Below are 19,568 nucleotides of genomic sequence, written 5' to 3'. Positions count from 1 at the left end.
TTAGTGAAGGATGCAACTATGCATTAAAACAGAATTTTTATATTTTTGGAATTTTTCTCAAAATCTATGGGCTAACCCCTACGAAAATACTGAATTTTTCGGTAAATGCTCTAATAATGAAGCATATGATCTTTGGGGTTGTTTTAAAATTTCTAAACACATTCTACATTTGTATTAATGTATATTAAACTCATTTTCATGGTACATGGGCATCGTTTTAATTTTTTGTCACTTAATTTAGTAAAACTTCATAATACTCCCTAAATTGGTGGACTAACCACTATAAAATCGCTATTCTCTACAAAAACGGAGACAAAAAAAATTTAAAACCTCTTTGACCTTCATCATATGTTGGGGATGGATGCAACTATGCATTAAAACAGATTTTTCAAATTTTTGAATTTTTCTCAAAATCTATGGGCTAACCCCCCCTACGAAAATAATGAATTTTTCGATAAATACTATAATAATGAAGCATATGATTTTTGGGGTTGTTTTAAAATTTCTAAACACATTCTAAATTTGCATTAATGTATATTAAACTTATTTTCATGGTACATGGGCATCGTTTTAATTTTTTGTCAATTAATTTAGTAAGACTTCATAATACTCCCTAAATTGGTGGACTAACCATTATAAAATCGCTATTATCTACGGAAATGGAGACAACAAAAATTCCAAACCTCTTTGACCTTCATCATATATTAGTGAAGGATGCAATTATGCATTAAAACAGAATTTTTATATTTTTGAATTTGTCTCAAAATCTATGGGCTAACCCCTACGAAAATACTAAATTTTTCTGTAAATGCTCTAATAATGAAGCATATGATCTTTAGGGTTGTTTTTTCAATTTATAAACACATTCTACATTTGTATTAATTTATATTAAACTCATTTTCATGGTACATGGGCATCTTTTTAATTTTTTGTCACTTAATTTAGTAAAACTTCATAATACACCCTAAATTGGTGGACTAACCACTATAGAATCGCTATTCTCTAGAAAAAAAGAGACAAAAATGGTTCCAAACCTCTTTGACCTTCATCATATGTTGGTGAAGGATGCAACTATGTATTAAAACAGATTTTTCATATTTTTGAATTTTTCTCAAAATCTATGGGCTAACCCCTACAAAAATACTGAATTTTCGGTAAATGCTCTAATAATGAAGAATATGATCTTTGGTGTTGTTTTAAAATTTCTAAACACATTCGACATTTTTATTAATGTATATTAAACTCATTTTCATGGTACATGGGCATCGTTTTAATTTTTTGTCACTTAATTTAGTAAAACTTCATAATACTCCCTAAATTGGTGGACTAAGCACTATAAAATCGCTATTCTCTAGAAAAACGGAGACAAAAAACGTTCCAAACCTCTTTGAACTTCATCATATGTTAGTGAAGGATGCAACTATGCATTAAAACAGATTTTTCATATTTTTGAATTTTTGTCAAAATCTATGGGCTAACCCCTACGAAAATACTGAATTTTTTGGTAAATGCTATAATAATGAAGCATATGATCTTTGGGGTTGTTTTTAAACTTTCTAAACACATTCTACATTTGTATTAATGTATATTAAACTCATTTTCATGGTACATGGGCATCGTTTTAATTTTTTGTCAATTAATTTAGTAAAACTTCATAATACTCCTAAATTGGTGGACTAACCACTATAAAATCGCTATTTTCTAGAGGAAATGGAGACAAAAGTTCCAAACCTCTTTGACCTTCATCATATGTTAGTGAAGGATGCAACTATGCATTAAAACAGAATTTTCATATTTTTGAATTTTCTCAAAATCTATGGGCTAACCCTACGAAAATACTGATTTTTTCGGTAAATGCTCTAATAATAATGAAGCATATGATCTTTGGGGTTATTTTAAAATTTCTAAACACATTTTACATTTGTATTAATGTATATTAAAAGTATTTTCATGTTAAATGGGCATCGTTTTAATTTTTTTGTCAATTAATTTAGTAAAACTTCATAATACTCCATAAATTGGTGGACTAACCACTATAAAATTAATATTTTCTAGGGAAATGGAGACAACAAAAGTTCCAAACCTCTTTGACTTTTATCATATGTTAGTGAAAGATGAAATTATGCATTAAAACAGAATTTTTATATTTTTGAATTTTTCTCAAAATCTATGGGCTAACACCCCTACGAAAATACTGAAGTTTTCGGTAAATGCTCTAATAATGAAGCATATGATCTTTAGGGTTGTTTTAAAATTTCTAAACACATTCGAAATTTGTATTAATGTATATTAAACTCATTTTCATGGTACAAGGGCTTCGTTTTAATTTTTTGTCACTTAATTTAGTAAAACTTCATAATACTCCCTAAATTGGTGGACTAACCACTATAAAATCGCTATTCTCTAGAAAAACAGAGACAAAAAAGGTTCCAAACCTCTTTGACCTTCATCATTTAGTGAAGGATGCAACTATGTATTAAAACAGATTTTTCATATTTTTGAATTTTTCTCAAAATCTATGGGCTAACCACCACAAAATACTGAATTTTCGTGGTAAATGCTCTAATAATGAAGAATATGATCTTTGGTGTTGTTTTAAAATTTCTAAACACATTCGACATTTTTATTAATGTATATTAAACTCATTTTCATGGTACAAGGGCATCGTTTTAATTTTTTGTCACTTAATTTAGTAAAACTTCATAATACTCCCTAAATTGGTGGACTAACCACTATAAAATAGCTATTTTCTAGGGAAAGGGAGACAACAAAAGTTCCAAACCTCTTTGACCTTCATCATATGTTAGTGAAGGATGCAACTATGCATTAAAACAGATTTTTCATATTTTTGAATTTTTCTCAAAATCTATGGGCTAACCCCTACGAAAATACTGAATTTTTCGGTAAATGCTCTAATAATGAAGCATATGATCTTTGGGGTTGTTTTAAAATTTCTAAACACATTCTACATTTGTATTAATGTATATTAAACTCATTTTCATGGTACATGGGCATCGTTTTAATTTTTGTCAATTAATTTAGTAAAACTTCATAATACTCCTTCAATTGGTGGACTAACCACTATAAAATCGCTATTTTTTGGGAAATGGAGACAACAAAAGTTCGAAACCTCTTTGACCTTCATCATATGTTAGTGAAGGATGCAACTATGCATTAAACCAGAATTTTCATATTTTTGAATTTTTCTCAAAATCTATGGGCTAACCCTTACGAAAATAATGATTTTTTCGGTAAATGCTTTAATAATGAAGCATATGATCTTTGGGGTTGTTTTAAAATTTCTAAACACATTTTACATTTGTATTAATGTATATTAAAATTATTTTCATGTTACATGGGCATCGTTTTAATTTTTTGTCAATTAATTTAGTAAAACTTCATAATACTCCATAAATTGGTGGACTAACCAGTATAAAATTAATATTTTCTAGGGAAATGTAGACAACAAAAGTTCGAAACCTCTTTGACCTTTATCATATGTTAGTGAAAGATGAAATTATGCAATAAAACAGAATTTTTATACTTTTGAATTTTGCTCAAAATCTATGGGCTAACAGCCCTACGAAAATACTGAAATTTTCGGTAAATGCTCTAATAATGAAGCATATGATCTTTAGGGTTGTTTTAAAATTTATAAACACATTCGAAATTTGTATTAATGTATATTAAACTCATTTTCATGGTACAAGGGCTTCGTTTTAATTTTTTGTCACTTAATTTAGTAAAACTTCATAATACTCCCTAAATTGGTGGACTAACCACTATAAAATTGCTATTCTCTAGAAAAACAGAGACAAAAAAGGTTCCAAACCTCTTTGACCTTCATCATTTAGTGAAGGATGCAACTATGCATTAAAACAGATTTTTCATATTTTTGAATTTTTCTCAAAATCTATGGGCTAACCACCCCCTACGAAAATATTGATTTTTTTGGTAAATGCTCTAATAATGAAGCATATGATCTTTGGGGTTGTTTTAAAATTTCTAAAAACATTCTACATTTGTATTAATGTATATTAAACTCTCTTTCATGGTACATGGGCATCGTTTAAATTTTTTGTCAATTAATTTAGTAAAACTTCATAATACTCCATAAATTGGTGGACTAACCACTATAAAATAGCTATTTTCTAGGGAAATGGAGACAACAAAAGTTCCAAACCTCTTTGACCTTCATCATATGTTAGTGAAGGATGCAACTATGCATTCAAACAGATTTTTTATATTTTTGAATTTTTCTCAAAATCTATGGGCTAACCCCTACGAAAATGCTGAATTTTTCGGTAAATGTTCTAATAATGAAGCATATGATCTTTGGGGTTGTTTTAAAATTTCTAAACACATTCTACATTTGTATTAATGTATATTAAACTCATTTTCATGGTACATGGGCATCGTTTTAATTTTTGTCAATTAATTTAGTAAAACTTCATAATACTCCTTCAATTGGTGGACTAACCACTATAAAATCGCTATTTTTTGGGAAATGGAGACAACAAAAGTTCGAAACCTCTTTGACCTTCATCATATGTTAGTGAAGGATGCAACTATGCATTAAACCAGAATTTTCATATTTTTGAATTTTTCTCAAAATCTATGGGCTAACCCTTACGAAAATAATGATTTTTTCGGTAAATGCTTTAATAATGAAGCATATGATCTTTGGGGTTGTTTTAAAATTTCTAAACACATTTTACATTTGTATTGATGTATATTAAAATTATTTTCATGTTACATGGGCATCGTTTTAATTTTTTGTCAATTAATTTAGTAAAACTTCATAATACTCTCAAAATTGGTGGACTAACCACTATAAAATTGCTATTTTCTAGGGAAATGCAAACAACAAAAGTTCGAAACCTCTTTGACATTCATCATATGTTAGTGAAAGATGCAACTATGCATTAAACCAGAATTTTCATATTTTTGATTTTTTCTCAAAATCTATGGGCTAACAGCCCTACGAAAATACTGAAGTTTTCGGTAAATGTTCTAATAATGAAGCATATGATCTTTGGGGTTGTTTTAAAATTTTTAAACACATTCTACATTTGTATTAATGTATATTAATCTCATTTTCATGGTACATGGGCATCGTTTTAATTTTTTATCAATTAATTTAGTAAAACTTCATAATACTCCCTAAATTGGTGGAATAACCACTATAAAATCGTTATTCTCTAGACAAAGGGAGATAACAAAAGTTTTAAACCTCTTTGACCTTCATCATATGTTATTTAAGGATGCAACTATGCATTAAAACAAAATTTTCATATTTTTGATTTTTTTTCAAAATCTATGGGCTCCCTACGAAAATACAGAATTTTTCGGTAAATGCTCTAATAATGAAGCATATGATCTTTGGGGTTGTTTTAAAATTTCTAAACACATTCGACATTTGTATTAACGTATATTAAACTCATTTTCATGGTACATGGACATCGTTTTAATTTTTTGTCACTTAATTTAATAAAACTTCATAATACTCCCTAAATTGGTGGACTGACCACTATAAAATCGCTATTCTCTAGAAAAACGGAGACAAAAAAGGTTCCAAACCTCTTTGACCTTCATCATATGTTGCTGAAGGATGCAACTATGCATTAAAAAGGAATTTTCATATTTTTGAATTTTTCTCAAAATCTATGGGCTAACCCCTACGAAAATACTAAATTTTTCGGTAAATGCTCTAATAATGAAGCATATGATCTTTGGAGTTGTTTTAAAATTTCTAAACACATTCTACATTTTTATTAATGTATATTAAACTTATTTTCATGGTACATGGGCATCGTTTTAATTTGTTTTCAATTAATTTAGTAAACTTCATAATACTCCCAAAATTGGTGGACTAACCACTATAAAATCGCTATTCTCTAGAAAAACGGAGACAAAAAAGGTTCCAAACCTTTTTGAACTTCATCATATGTTAGTGAAGGATGCAACTATGTATTAAAACATATTTTTCCTATTTTTGAATTTTTCTCAAAATCTATGGGCTAACCTAACCCCCTACGAAAATACTGAATTTTTTGGTAAATGCTCTAATAATGAAGCATATGATCCTTGGGGTGTTTTAAAATTTCTAAACACATTCTACATTTGTATTAATGTATATTAAACTCTCTTTCATGGTACATAGACATCGTTTTAATTTTTTGTCAATTAATTTAGTAAAACTTCATAATACTCCTTAAATTGGTAGACTAACCACTATAAAATAGCTATTCTCTAGAAACACGGAGACAAAAAAGGTTCCAAACCTCTTTGACCTTCATAATATGTTAGTGAAGGATGCAAATATGCATTAAAACAGATTTTTTATATTTTTGAATTTTTCTCAAAATCTATGGGCTAACCTCTACGAAAATACTGATTTTTTCGGTAAATGCTCTAATAATGAAGCATATGATCTTTTGGGTTGTTTTAAAATTTCTGAACACATTTTACATTTGTATTAATGTATATTAAAATCATTTTCATGGTACATGGACATCGTTTTAATTTTTTGTCAATTAATTTAGTAAAACTTCATAATACTCCCTAAATTGGTGGATTAACCACTATAAAATCGCTATTTTCTAGGGAAATGGAGACAACAAAAGTTTCAAACCTCTTTGATCTTCATCATATGTTAGTGAATGATGCAATTATGCAGTAAAACAGAATTTTCATATTTTTGAATTGTTTTCAAAATCTATGCGCTAAGTAAAGTCTCATAAAAGTTACTGTTTTGATTAGTATACAGGTTGTGACATTAAAACTGAAAAGCTGATATTGAATTTTCTTTCTTTCTTTGCAGCCCGGTTTACATAGCGTGACATATATATTTGTACAAAATTATGTGTAATTTCCTCAAGTGTTTTAATGATTTATTTCAAACGATTAACATGTAGTACTATAGATAGCCTATTCATGACTAATAAAGCAACATAAAATCTTTGTTTGAGTAATAAAATAGCTTTTTGACAAAAAAAAACATCAAATCTTAGCTAAGCTTGATTTTTATATATTACGCAACCTCGTTTCTGATAAATTTAACTAGGTGAACTGAACTGGCTCTATATAAAGACAAAAAAAAAAATCAAAATGAAATCTATTTGCACAAATAAATTCTTGAAAGATTTAGCAACACATTTCCCAAGAAAATCAGCTATAATTTTTCATACTTAATAACCGAAGTATAAAATCAGACCAAATTGTAATTAGTGATCATCATATACATACTTGGTGAACATGAATTTTACAAAAAGAAAAGACTTGGTTGTGAAGCGGTGCCGTTTAGAGTAATGGGCTGACTAATGGGTCTTGCGTGGGAAAATTATCAGAAGAGTGCAGAAGAGTTCTGGGCTTGAGGCCCGAATCAGTTTAGCTCGAGGAACTTGGAATCACCTGGTTCGGGTCCAGGTAAATCCTGAAATAATGTTTATGAGATATAATTTTATGTGAATTTTGTTGAAATTATTTCAGGATCTTCCAGCTAATTGATTCAGGATCTACCATAATATCTATGTTGAGCTTTATTGAAGAAGATCATGAAGAATGAAGAAGACTCAGACGTGGAGAGGAAGCAACTTTGTATCATAGACAAGACCACGTGACTTTTTCTATGCAGGACAACAAAGACTAACCGTTTGCCACAGCTCATAAAGGCAAAAGAACACGGCTGTTTGTCGTGTAATGAACAAGAAAATAAGATAAAGTTCATTGATGAAGTCCGTACATGAAGCGTGCTTGTGATGGAATTAAAACGGCATCACAGAGGCATCTAGGTCACGCTGGCTTTGCATATAAATAGATACATTGTTCAGAGAGATAGATAGCCGAAGTAAGAACAAAACTACACAGCATAAACTTGTATCTTTGTTCTTGGAAAGGGGTAGAGAGTGAAACCGTGAGGAGCTTTGTAAGGGGCTTGTGGGGGTTGTCTGAATACTCTCTTGTAACCTCTGATCTAGTGGATTCCAGGAGACAGTTCCCGGTCCAGACCCTTGTTAACGGGTGTAACTGGGTTAATAATCTTGAGTCTTTCTCTTGTTTAAAGTTCTGTTCTTGCTCTGTTTCAGAAGTGTGTGTCGTTGTGTTATCACTTTAGAGAGAGTTCTTGGTGTGTGATAGTAGCATATCAGCTGAAGGAGACGTCTAGAAGTTTACTGTTGCTCTACAATCTACTAGTTCTTTGATTCAGTTAATATATATATACACATGAAGTATAATATACACACATACACGATGTGAACTTGCTTTATGCAGTCTTATCATCAGCATGTAAGTGAGTAATATACACGATGTGATCTTCTACAATACCAACGCCTCAAGGAACCCTACAACAAGAAATGCAGGATTAGCATGGATTTTTACGGACCACGCTTCAAAGGAGCTGAATCGTGGATCTAAGACACAAAGTTCAGTATCCTCACCTTGTATGAGGGAAGCCCTTGCAGTCAGAGAAGCTTTACTCCATGCAGCCTATCAATACTACTCTCATATCTGTATTCGAACAAATTCTCAAGTGCTTGTTCAAGCAATCCCTTCTCACCGAGACACCGACACACGACAGAACTCTACGGGGTCTTAGACGATATTGACGATCTATCGTTTTCTGTTTTCTTTCCCTTTGCATGTTGTCGTTTCATTTTCATCCCAAAAGCCAATAATGGACCAGCGGATGGGCTTACGAAAACTTGTCTTTCAACCCTAGGCCTGGACATAATATCCGTAACCCGAAATCCGAACCGAACCTGAACCAAAAAACTCGATCCGTATCCGGTCCGAAATGTAAAAAATATCTGAATGAATCTTGTAAGGTGGTACAAAACATATCTGAACCCGAAGTGTTATTAACCGAACCCGAACGGGTAACCCAAAAAATCGAAAACAACAAAAAATCCGAAAAGATATCCGAGGAAACCGATCCGAATGTCCAAAATAATATACAATATAATTATATGAAACATGAATATATACTTCAAATATTCAATTTCATATTTATTTGATATGTTATCTAACAATAAGTATTTAAAATATAAATAACTACCTTAAATACTTAATTTTTTTTTTTGAAACACACTTACTTTCATTAAAACCTCAATCTTCTTCCATACAACAAAAAGAGGGAATCATCCATCCTCTTTGTCCATAAGCATAAAATGCAACAAATAAATAAGCTAAACAACATAAGTCTTCAACCGAAGATGACAGCGAATTCGAGACGATGCTTGAATGCGTCGGGGAAGCTTTCACGACAAAGTCGGACAGCTTAGAGATAGTCACAAGTGACGTTGAGAGACAGTTCTCACCAACAAGAAAAACCGAAGTAGTCTTGATTGCACCTTCAGTCCCCGTACAGACCACTCCACAAGGTAACAAACCGGTGAATAAACTGAAATTAAATCTCGAAAAAGAATCCGAGAAATTTGCTCCATTCATTAAAATGAGATATGGTAGTGAAATACTCTCCGCAACAGATACATTTCTTATACTCTCCGCAACAGAGAAGAGATGGGTTCCGAACCCTACAAGAAAAAAAAACCCTCCATGCATATATCTTCTCTGCTCTTCATTTATAAACATATAAGAAAAAATATCTGAAATGTATATTTATTTATTTATAAATAAATATACATTTCTTATGTTTTACTTTTAAATTTTAGATTTTATTTCGGGTATATCCAAACCGATCCAATATAACCCGAATCCGAATGATATATGATTACTTTATGGGTTATATGATGTGATACAAAACCGACCTGAACCCGATGTGCTATATCCGAACCCGACCCGCAGTTGCAAATTTACTAGAATGGGACCTAGGAGGTGTTATAAAAAAAACCGAAATCCGAAAACCTCGACCCGAACGCTAACGGGTATCCGAACACCCAGAGCCCCAGGCCTTCAGCCCATATTTTTTTGGGCCTAAACTCATTTCACTTGTCTTCTTAAGTTTTAAATGAATGAATTTGTTGCTCAAAAAAAAGTGAGTAATATACACACATACACGATGTGAACTTTCTTTGCGCAGTCTTATCATCAGCATGTACGTACTATCTGATGTATCGAGGTTTATATATATAATTCAACTTCGTGTGTTGAGCGTAAATAAAAGGGACCGCTTATACGCTTTGATCAGCCAAACAACCAAACAATCAATGATATTTTTAGTTCAATTTCAACTTCTTTTTTACATGACCCACTACAAAAAGGTGAATTGAATAACTTATTTTTAGTATTTACATTAACTATAAATGATATAAATAACTTTTACATCATTTATAAAAATGATTCTAAAAGTGATGATACAAATAATTTATATTATTTTTAATTAAATGATGCCAATATTTCTTATATTTGCACCATTTATTTCAAGTGATGAGAATTTGTGTCATTCGGAAAAAAAATGATGTTAATGTGTACATATTTTAGTATACATGATGTAATTATCTGCAACATTTGATATAACTGATGTTGAATATAAGTATCACTTTCATATAATTGATGTTACAGTTAATATTATTTTTTTTGTAAATGATTCGTAACTGTAATGTTTTGATATAATGACAAAATTATTTTTAATAATCCTATTTTAGTTAAATAATAAATTTTCACTGATTAATTATTTTCCAGAAAAAGATTTTTGATATATATTAAGATTTAGATAACAAAAATACAATTAAAATATTAATACCAAGATACAAAAAAAAAACTAATTATCATTTACAAAAAAAAAATTAAAATTAACAAATTAAATCCAACCAGTATAAACTTTCATCCATGTTCACATATTGTTTCATGTTTTTATGATTTCTTTCTTACAAATATCAGTTTTTTCTGCGTGTTTTATCTGTTTTTTGTAAGCCAAAAGATGTCCGAGCCGAAGACCCAAATATCGATAAAATAGCGTAAAACATTCCTCCCAACAGAAAATCGAATTAGGAATGCAATGCAACCAACTCCAGACACTAAACCACTAGTCCAACGCACCGTTAGTTCTGCGCGTTTTATCTCTCCCATTTGACATTTATAGTATAAGGATTTTAAGCTTCCATGATAAAATATCACTTGAATATCATCACGCTTGAAGACACTTACATCCTACCAAAATTGGAAGTAAAATTGTTAAATTAAATTTCATCAGAAAATTTTGAATTTTTTTTGTTTGAGTTATAATAACCAAATAAAAAGTGTAGATAATTATAGAATTTGGAATACCTTTGCTTTCTGTTTCTTTTTTTTGTAACTGGCTTACTTATATTAAAACAAAACAAAACAAAATGTTACAAAAGCCCAATGACTCTAGTGTTAGAGCCGAAGCCCATATAAAAACTCATATAGTAGAACCCAAACCCATACAATTTGACCTTAGCCCACATTTGTCCTAAGCCCTGTTAATGAGAGGAGTAGTGGTGATGAAACACGATGATTTCAGACGACAATGGAATGCTCCCGACCCCGAACCCGAAAAAGACGTGAAGCCAGTTAATGGTTCAATCCCTCTTTACCCAAACCACCGCTGCATCATTTGTGAAGAACACCTCGGATTAGTTTCTCTGAAACTCTGAATTTTGTTTCTTATCTGGTGATCAATAATAGAGAACAATGAATCAAGTGAAAATATACTCTTCCCAATAACCACATGTTAGAATCTCTCCATGATCTTGAACGTCACCATATCCTCACATTTTTCTGAATCCATTACAAATTATTACGAATACATAAGAAAGAAACAAACAGAGGACGGCATGGTGAACAATCCTCACAGCCTGCACAGGTCATACAATTCATTGACACTATTATAAGGAATCGTCTAAGCTCTATTAGAATGACAAGAGATCTACGATACAAGGAGGGACTGAGATATTGGTTTGGTATATAAACAACACATTTTAGATCATCTCTAAACTCAGTTCTATATTTTACTCCATAATAAAGTGAAAATGGAATAATAAACAAAAAATAAAAGTATTATTCCATAAATAGTTACTGTTTTTCATCATTCTATTCTCCATTCCATTTTAATGGGCTCGCGAAGCCGGTAACCACACCCCACTCCATTTTAGAATAAAATATGGATCGAAATTGAAGATGCCCTCAGAAAATCTAAATTTTATGGGTTATTGAAGTGATTCTTTTTTTTTTTATACAAAGGTTTAAAATAGGTGTATTCGATGTAAACAATACTTTTTTATTGAATAAATTTTACATTCATTAAAAAAAAAGACTATGTAAGAGAACTACGTACTCCAAAAAATTTAGAAAAATTGTATATGAAAAAATCAAAAACTTAATATGCTATGGATATGAGAGAAGATGGTTTTAGAAGACGAGTACGAAATATATACCATCATCTGATTTCAAAAAAATATACTTAAAAACTGTGTTAAGACTTTTTTTTTTTTAAGGTGTGGAGTGGAAGAAGATGACTCTGGAGGCGTGATTAAAGGATATTGGGTGATTAAAAAGTTATTATTCGTTATATTTTGAAACAAAATAAGGGAAATATCCATATAGTTACGGCCTTACGGGGTAACCAACACGAACAACACATTAACTTTAACTGAAACTAAGTTAATATCATTTGTTAACTTTGTATCATTTCTGTAACTAAAGTGATGTAAGTATAGATTTACATCAATTTATTCGAAGTGATGTTAATAATTTAGTTACAACATCAAATCTATTAAAACGGAAGTACAAGTAAAATTCTACCCTTGATTTGTTTTGATATTTACAATCAAGTTATTTCTATTTATGGTTAACAGTTTAATTATAATTTAAACTAATTAACTAAACAGAAAAGATCTTCGAATTATTTTCCTGTTTAGTTTTGGCATGTTATTTAATTATGTTGTGATCATGTCTAGATTTAATTTCCGATTTCGTTAGTAAAAATAATATTTACTTCTTTAATTAAACAAGACTAACATGTTCATAACAAGATATAGTTATGGTTCAAACCACTTTAATAAAAAACCGGATTGCATGCTTGGTTTTACATTAAGTAATGTGTTTTTAAAATTTATATTATCTAATTATATTTAGAAAAATCACGTTTACTTCTAACTAGGTGTTTTGCCCGTACATGCGGGCATAATCATCTTACGAATAGTTATTATTTTATATCTTATTAATCTAAAAATTGACATAATAAAACTCTAGTTGGTGAACACATTGAAGGAAAAAAATTATAGGCTTCAATTGGTAACCCATTCTTTAGGAAAAAAATATGATGAATTGGTTGTTCCTTAAAAATGTTACCAATTCAGTTGAAATTTTTGTCAAACTGTTAATACATCGGTCCCACTATTTTTCTCTATTTTCCTCATATATTTGGGAACTCATGAAGAAATATTTCCTCCTCTAAATTTGATGAGGAACAAGTGGAAATGTTTTAAAAACATAAAAAATAAAATAAAAAATGAAGATAATTCTTAAACAGACGCAACATGCCCAATATCAATTTAACTCCACCATGTACCCATAACAATCTCGTTACTGTTTTTAATATTCGTATGAGTTTTCTAGGACACTTGTTAAATTGATTTATTGACTTTTCTAGGACACTTGTTAAATATAGATCATTTGTGTGGTGTTTTGACATACTTAGGTTAGAAAGTTAAATTGTATAAGAAGTTTAAAACTTCATGGTCTCATTGTGCGTGTACTTTAATGCTTATTATATCTATTAAAATATGAAAACATAAGTTCATCTTTTTATCTACCATTCATGTTTAATATTCGTTCAATTCTCTTTGTTATATTTTTCCTCTTTGTTCAACTTTTCTTTTCCAATTCAATTCATTAAATGAAAATTTGTTCAGACTTTTTTTCATTCATTTCATTTATTCCATAGTCACCAATTGAACCTATAGTAAATTCTTTGTTCCTCAAAATTTATACCATTTATGTTGAAATTTTAGTCAAATTATTGAAAAGTAGATCCCACTTTTTTCTTCTAAATTCCCCATAGAGGAATAAATTTATAAGAAAAAGTTTTCCTATGCAATTTTGGTAAGAAACAAATTGAACAAAAATTCATATTTTTTTATTGTTTCAAATCCTCAAAAGAAATTTTATTTTTTATTTTGTTCATTTTTTCATTTTTCTAGTGGTCACCAACTGAAGATATAATGTTTCACGGATTAAACTTAAACTTGTTTAAAGTAAAAGCAAGAAAAATTGTTTTGAACTCAGTCACAAGTTAAGTTATTATTTATGATTTTAAATAGTTAAATCAAACATAAAATTATTTATATATGTCAAAAAAATGTTCATCAAACTATGTACTTATTATTGTGTTAAGAGTTTTAAAACACTCATATTTTAGAAATAGTTTAGAAAATATCTTTATATAAATATTTTTGTTTGACTAATATTTAATTATAAATTGTTTTATATCTTAAATTTTTAACTTTATAAAAAAAATATTATTTCAGATAGCAACACAATATATATAAGAATTCTCTTAACTTTTAAATATATTTTCACAATTTTATTATTGAGTTTATAATTAATTATTTAATATAACATATAAATTTAATATTATTAAAATAAAATTCGTATTTTATTATATATAAAATTTATTACGGGTTTTGTGAAAATTAATAAATACTCTGTTAAAAACTAATAATAAATCAATGGCATATATAAAAGCTTAAAACCTAATAAATATGACAAATAAGAAAAAAGAATTTTAATATAACATATAGATTTAAATATTATTAAATAAAAATTCGTTTTTAATTATATATAAAATTCATTACATATATTTTTTTAATTAATAAATTAGTGTTTCAACTAAAAATTATTAATAAATCAATGACTAAGCTAAAACATAATAAAAGCATGACAAACAAGCAAAATTGACTAAAATCATGAAAAACATGACAAATAATCAAAATCAAAATAATTATATATCTAATTACATATTTTATAGTTATATTATTTAAATTAATAAATTATTGACTCAACTAAAATTATTAATAAAGTAATGATTCAGTTTAAACCTAATTAAAACTTGACAAACAAACAAAATTACCTAAAATCATGGAAATCATGAAAATCATGACAAATAAGCTAAATCACTTCATAAATAATAGTATAGATAGTCACATTTTCTTAAAACATAACAGAATAACTCAACATAATCCAGCCCAAATTATATTTAATTAGTGGACTTTTTTTAATATGTTAATTGTAACACGGATTTAAACATAACATAGCAAGATTATATATATATATATATATATATATATATATATATATATATATATATATATTATTTTTTATTAAAATTATTTTTCATAAGTCCAAATACTTAATATATTTGGTACCTTAAAATAATATTAATATTTAAAAAATTTAGATAAAATTATACATATATATATATATATATGTGAATAATACAAAGAGAAACATCTTTAATAAAAAATGTTTTGAAATTAAATAATTGAAAGATATTAGACATAACATTGGTCAAAATTCTTCTCAAAACCTAAAATATAAAACATTTAAAGCTAAGTAAAATAGATCATACACATAAATCAAATATATATACAAAACTTAAAAATACAGAAATAATCTCGCGCTTTAAAAGTGCGGATAAAGATCTAGTCAATTATTATAACTGATGTTAAACTTACATTATTTGTATCATTTATTAATAAGTAATTTAAACTAATATCATTTATTATTTTGATACCATTTTTGTGATGTAATATGATCTTTTTTTTTCTTGTAGTGACGGTCAGCAAATCAAGCTGCTTCACAAATAAAGATGCATGCATATTTTCACTCTGTTCATCCAAAATTCTATTTATAATCACTTCCTATTGAATCGGTCATTTGAATAAGTCATACTCTATTTTGAAGATTAATCCTTTATACATTCCCTTGTCTACATAGGATTTAATTCCCACCTTAAATATTCCCAATTATTGCTCATTCCAGTTTGCTATTTAAAGACCTAAAAATACAACATTTTCCAAAACTAAATTATTTCAAATTTCTCAGTAGATATTCTATTCAAGGCTAATTATAACGAGTGCGACTAATTAATCTCAAAAATGAAGTTAATTTCCTTGATGTGTATTGCCTTTATCATAATTTTGACATCATTCCCGGCTACGATCAAGAGTCAAAATTGCAATGAGACTGTTGTATCCTGCTCGCGCAGAACTCCTCACAAATAATAACCAGTGGAGGGCTAAATGTTGTCGACCTTGGAGAGTGCCTGTACATGCAAAAGCAAAACGATGTGCATGTTATTTATTGACGGGTTGGTATACAGCTATGCATCTTAACATTGTTTTAAGATCTTGTAATCTAGTTGATTCCAGACAATTCAAGTGTGCGACATAAAATAGTCAACCAACCAAAGAACCAAAGATCGTCAAACAAATTGGAGATATAGTACTTAAATTGGGTAATTTCCTATTTTTGAAAAAAAATATTTTGATTAAGTTATAATTACAAATAAAGATTAAATTAAATAAATAAATAATTAAATCAATTTTTTAATTGATATCAATATTAATATCATTTTAAAAACCGATGTAACTGTTAATATCACTTTACAATTGATATACATTGGCATCATTTACAATTATTGATGTAAATATTTAGAATTTTAACATCATTTATTAATAAAATGATACAATTTATTTGCATCACTACTTTCAGAATCGTTTATTTAAGTGATACAAAAAAAATTACGGCATTTATAACTAATGCAAAAATACAAAATAAATGATGTTAAACAACTCTTTTTTTGTAGGGTATTGTTCAATAAAGGAAGATAATTGGTGTTGTTTATGTTCATGTTCGTGTGAATTACGATTCCATGTATTTTTGTTTCTTTTTATATTCTTATATTTTTAAGTAAAATATAACCAGAAAAGGTAGTCCTACTCTAAACTACCATTGGCGGTTTCTGCATTTTACTTTCCGAGGCTGAACCTATATGTATCCCGTCTAAACTGAACCGCAGAGCCAAAAACTGCATCTATATGTTGACTGAGCACGAGTTTGCCATTGTCAGTATCAATAGTAACCACAAGTATTGTAGTGAACCTTTCGCTTGCTCCTTACCTTACTATATTTCAAAAAACTAAAATAGCTAGTGTGTCTCACTCTCAAAATCTATTTATGCTATTAAAGCTTATTGCTGTGTTTTATTTTAAAAGCATCTTTTTCTTCTTCTTTTTTTTTGTCGGGTTGGATTTGAGTTTCTGTTCTATAACATAAGAATGTAAACCCAGATTTGTCAACACGTCAACACATGACTTCCTTTAGCCATCTCTGATAATCCCAAACGCTTTGATAGCTAATAGATAGCTAATAGATAATAACTTTCTTAACTTTTGTACTTTTAACTAAAATTACATATATAATAAAACAGATAGAGTATAATTTTTAAGTGTAACAAATGATATTTTCTAGTTTATTTTGTAACTGGTTGATAATTTTTAATTTATATTTTAAAATACTTTTTTGGGTAAAAAGTAAGTTTTTTAATTGTTCTACACTAATCTAAAATTTCATGTATTTTTGGAACAGAGACTTTTTATGATTCTTCAACTAATAGTGGCATTCCACACATTTATTTTTTTAGTTTGTGATTTAAACATTCGTACAATAAATCAATTGGTTGACGAAAACAAAGATACATATACAGTATACACAAAACAAAAACAAACCAATCAACATCTAACAACGGCGCGGGAAGATGGCGTCTAATCCAGATACTGTCAGATAATACAGAAATACGCATGTATGATATTTAAAGCTAATCATGATTTGTCAAACAAAATGTCATTTTCATTTGATTTTTAATTTTAACATAGCAAGGATATGCTTTCTCTCTATTTTTCTGATATATCAACAAAAAAACTCATTTAACAATCTATATTTTCTAATTGATATATTTTTTAAAAAAAACAGCCTATATTATATTTCTAAAACAGGAAACGTACAACTCCGAGAGTCCCAAAAAGAGATATTTTATGTGGTCAAATGTTCTTACAACTATTTTTATGGTCAACTATAATTTACAGCTAATCAGAAAACATGATAAATGGTAAATAAAAAGACAACTGTATAGTTATTGTGACAACACCAACAGAGAAAGCACCAACCTGAAGATAACAAATAAATAACTTGTTGCACTTTCTTTGCTATACATAAATACAACAATCTCTCTCTTCATTTTCCATCTCTCCTTCCATTTCGGACTAACCTCTAACCGAACATTTTCCCGAGAAAAGCATTATTTTTCCCCTCCGGGAAAATCTATCGTTCAGAAGTCAAAAACGATTGGTTCCAAAACTTCTCGCGCCTAAATTATCGGTTTGGTTCCTGTGTCTTTTTTTTTACAAGTCTTTCGACTTTCTCCTTTTTTTTTCTTTGGGCTTTATTCTCGTATCAGCCTCCACGACCTTCGCCGTTCGCCATCACCGGAGAGATTCCGTGGTGTTGCGTTTGGCCTGAGCTTTGTAACCAAACCGAAGTATATATGAACATGACGTCACGTTACGATCCGAAACACATGTCGAGGCAGACGAAACCGTCAGACACTCCCTCGTCTTCTCCCTCTCGTAGTCACCGGAGACACCCTCTCCTCCAAAGAAGCCTCTCCTCCCCGTCTCCGAACGCCACTTGCGGCGGATCAACACCCGCCGAGTTCTGCGGCGGCACGACGGCGAGTTGCGCCGCCGTGTGGTGCTGCTGTCCTTGCGGAATAGTCAACCTCGTCGTCCTCGCGGTCTACAAAGTCCCGCGCGGGATCTGCCGCCGCGCTATCCGCAGTCACCGCCGTAAACAGCTCGTCAAGAACGGTATCCTCCCGCCGCTTCCGTCAGGCGAGAGGGTGCAGAGAGTGTTCCAGAACTCGGAGTTCGCGATCTTTCCGTTGGATAGTAATGATGTCTCGGAGGAGGAGGATGACGGTTTCTTTGATCCCAAGTACTTCGGGAAGGGCGCAGCGGTTGCGGCTGAGCTGACGACGGACGAGGAGACCGATGAAGAGGACGAGGCGGTGTTGGCGTTGGAGAAAGAGATGTGGAACAGGTTTTACGGTGCTGGATTCTGGAGGAGTCCGTCGCAGAGAGAGTCGGTGTCTTCTCCGAGAGTTTCGAAGTCTCTTTCGGCGTCGCCGAGGCCGTCGTTTACTGAAGTGTTTCGGAACACAGCGATTAGAGGAGGAGCTACGGTGACACCGAGAGCCGTTTGGCAATGACATCTTGTAAATATTATTTTCTTCTTCTTGATTGTGTTTGTGTGTGGTATGTGTGTGCAAAGCAAAGTGTGAGTCCTGAGTCTTGCCATAAATGATTGATTGATTGATATTTTGGTGGTGAGATTGATTTCAAATGTTATGGGATTTTGTGATTATTAGAGAGAAATTTTCAGTATTCTAAAATTGAATGGAATTTGATGATGTGTTTTGTCGATTAAGTGACATGACATGAGAAGATGTATTGAATTATGCAATTCATGATAATCATTTGGCAGATGAAAAATATCTTGCCAACTAGCATTGATCTAGTAGAAAG

General features: G+C 30.1%; 1 protein-coding gene across 1 annotated transcript; it reads left to right on the top strand.

Moving 5' to 3' along the window:
* Window positions 1-15,419: 15,419 nt before the first annotated feature.
* On the top strand, window positions 15,420-19,470 carry LOC103846060. Its single transcript, XM_009122984.3, has one exon. The coding sequence runs from the start codon at window positions 18,530-18,532 to the stop codon at window positions 19,250-19,252; it is 723 nt and encodes a 240-aa protein (XP_009121232.1). The 5' UTR covers window positions 15,420-18,529; the 3' UTR covers window positions 19,253-19,470.
* Window positions 19,471-19,568: the final 98 nt, after the last annotated feature.

The sequence above is a fragment of the Brassica rapa genome, chromosome A01 (assembly GCF_000309985.2).
Source record: "Brassica rapa cultivar Chiifu-401-42 chromosome A01, CAAS_Brap_v3.01, whole genome shotgun sequence".
Taxonomy (NCBI): Eukaryota; Viridiplantae; Streptophyta; class Magnoliopsida; order Brassicales; family Brassicaceae; genus Brassica; species Brassica rapa.
Note: the sequence above shows the minus strand (reverse complement) of the source record. Positions and strands in the feature narration are given on the sequence as shown.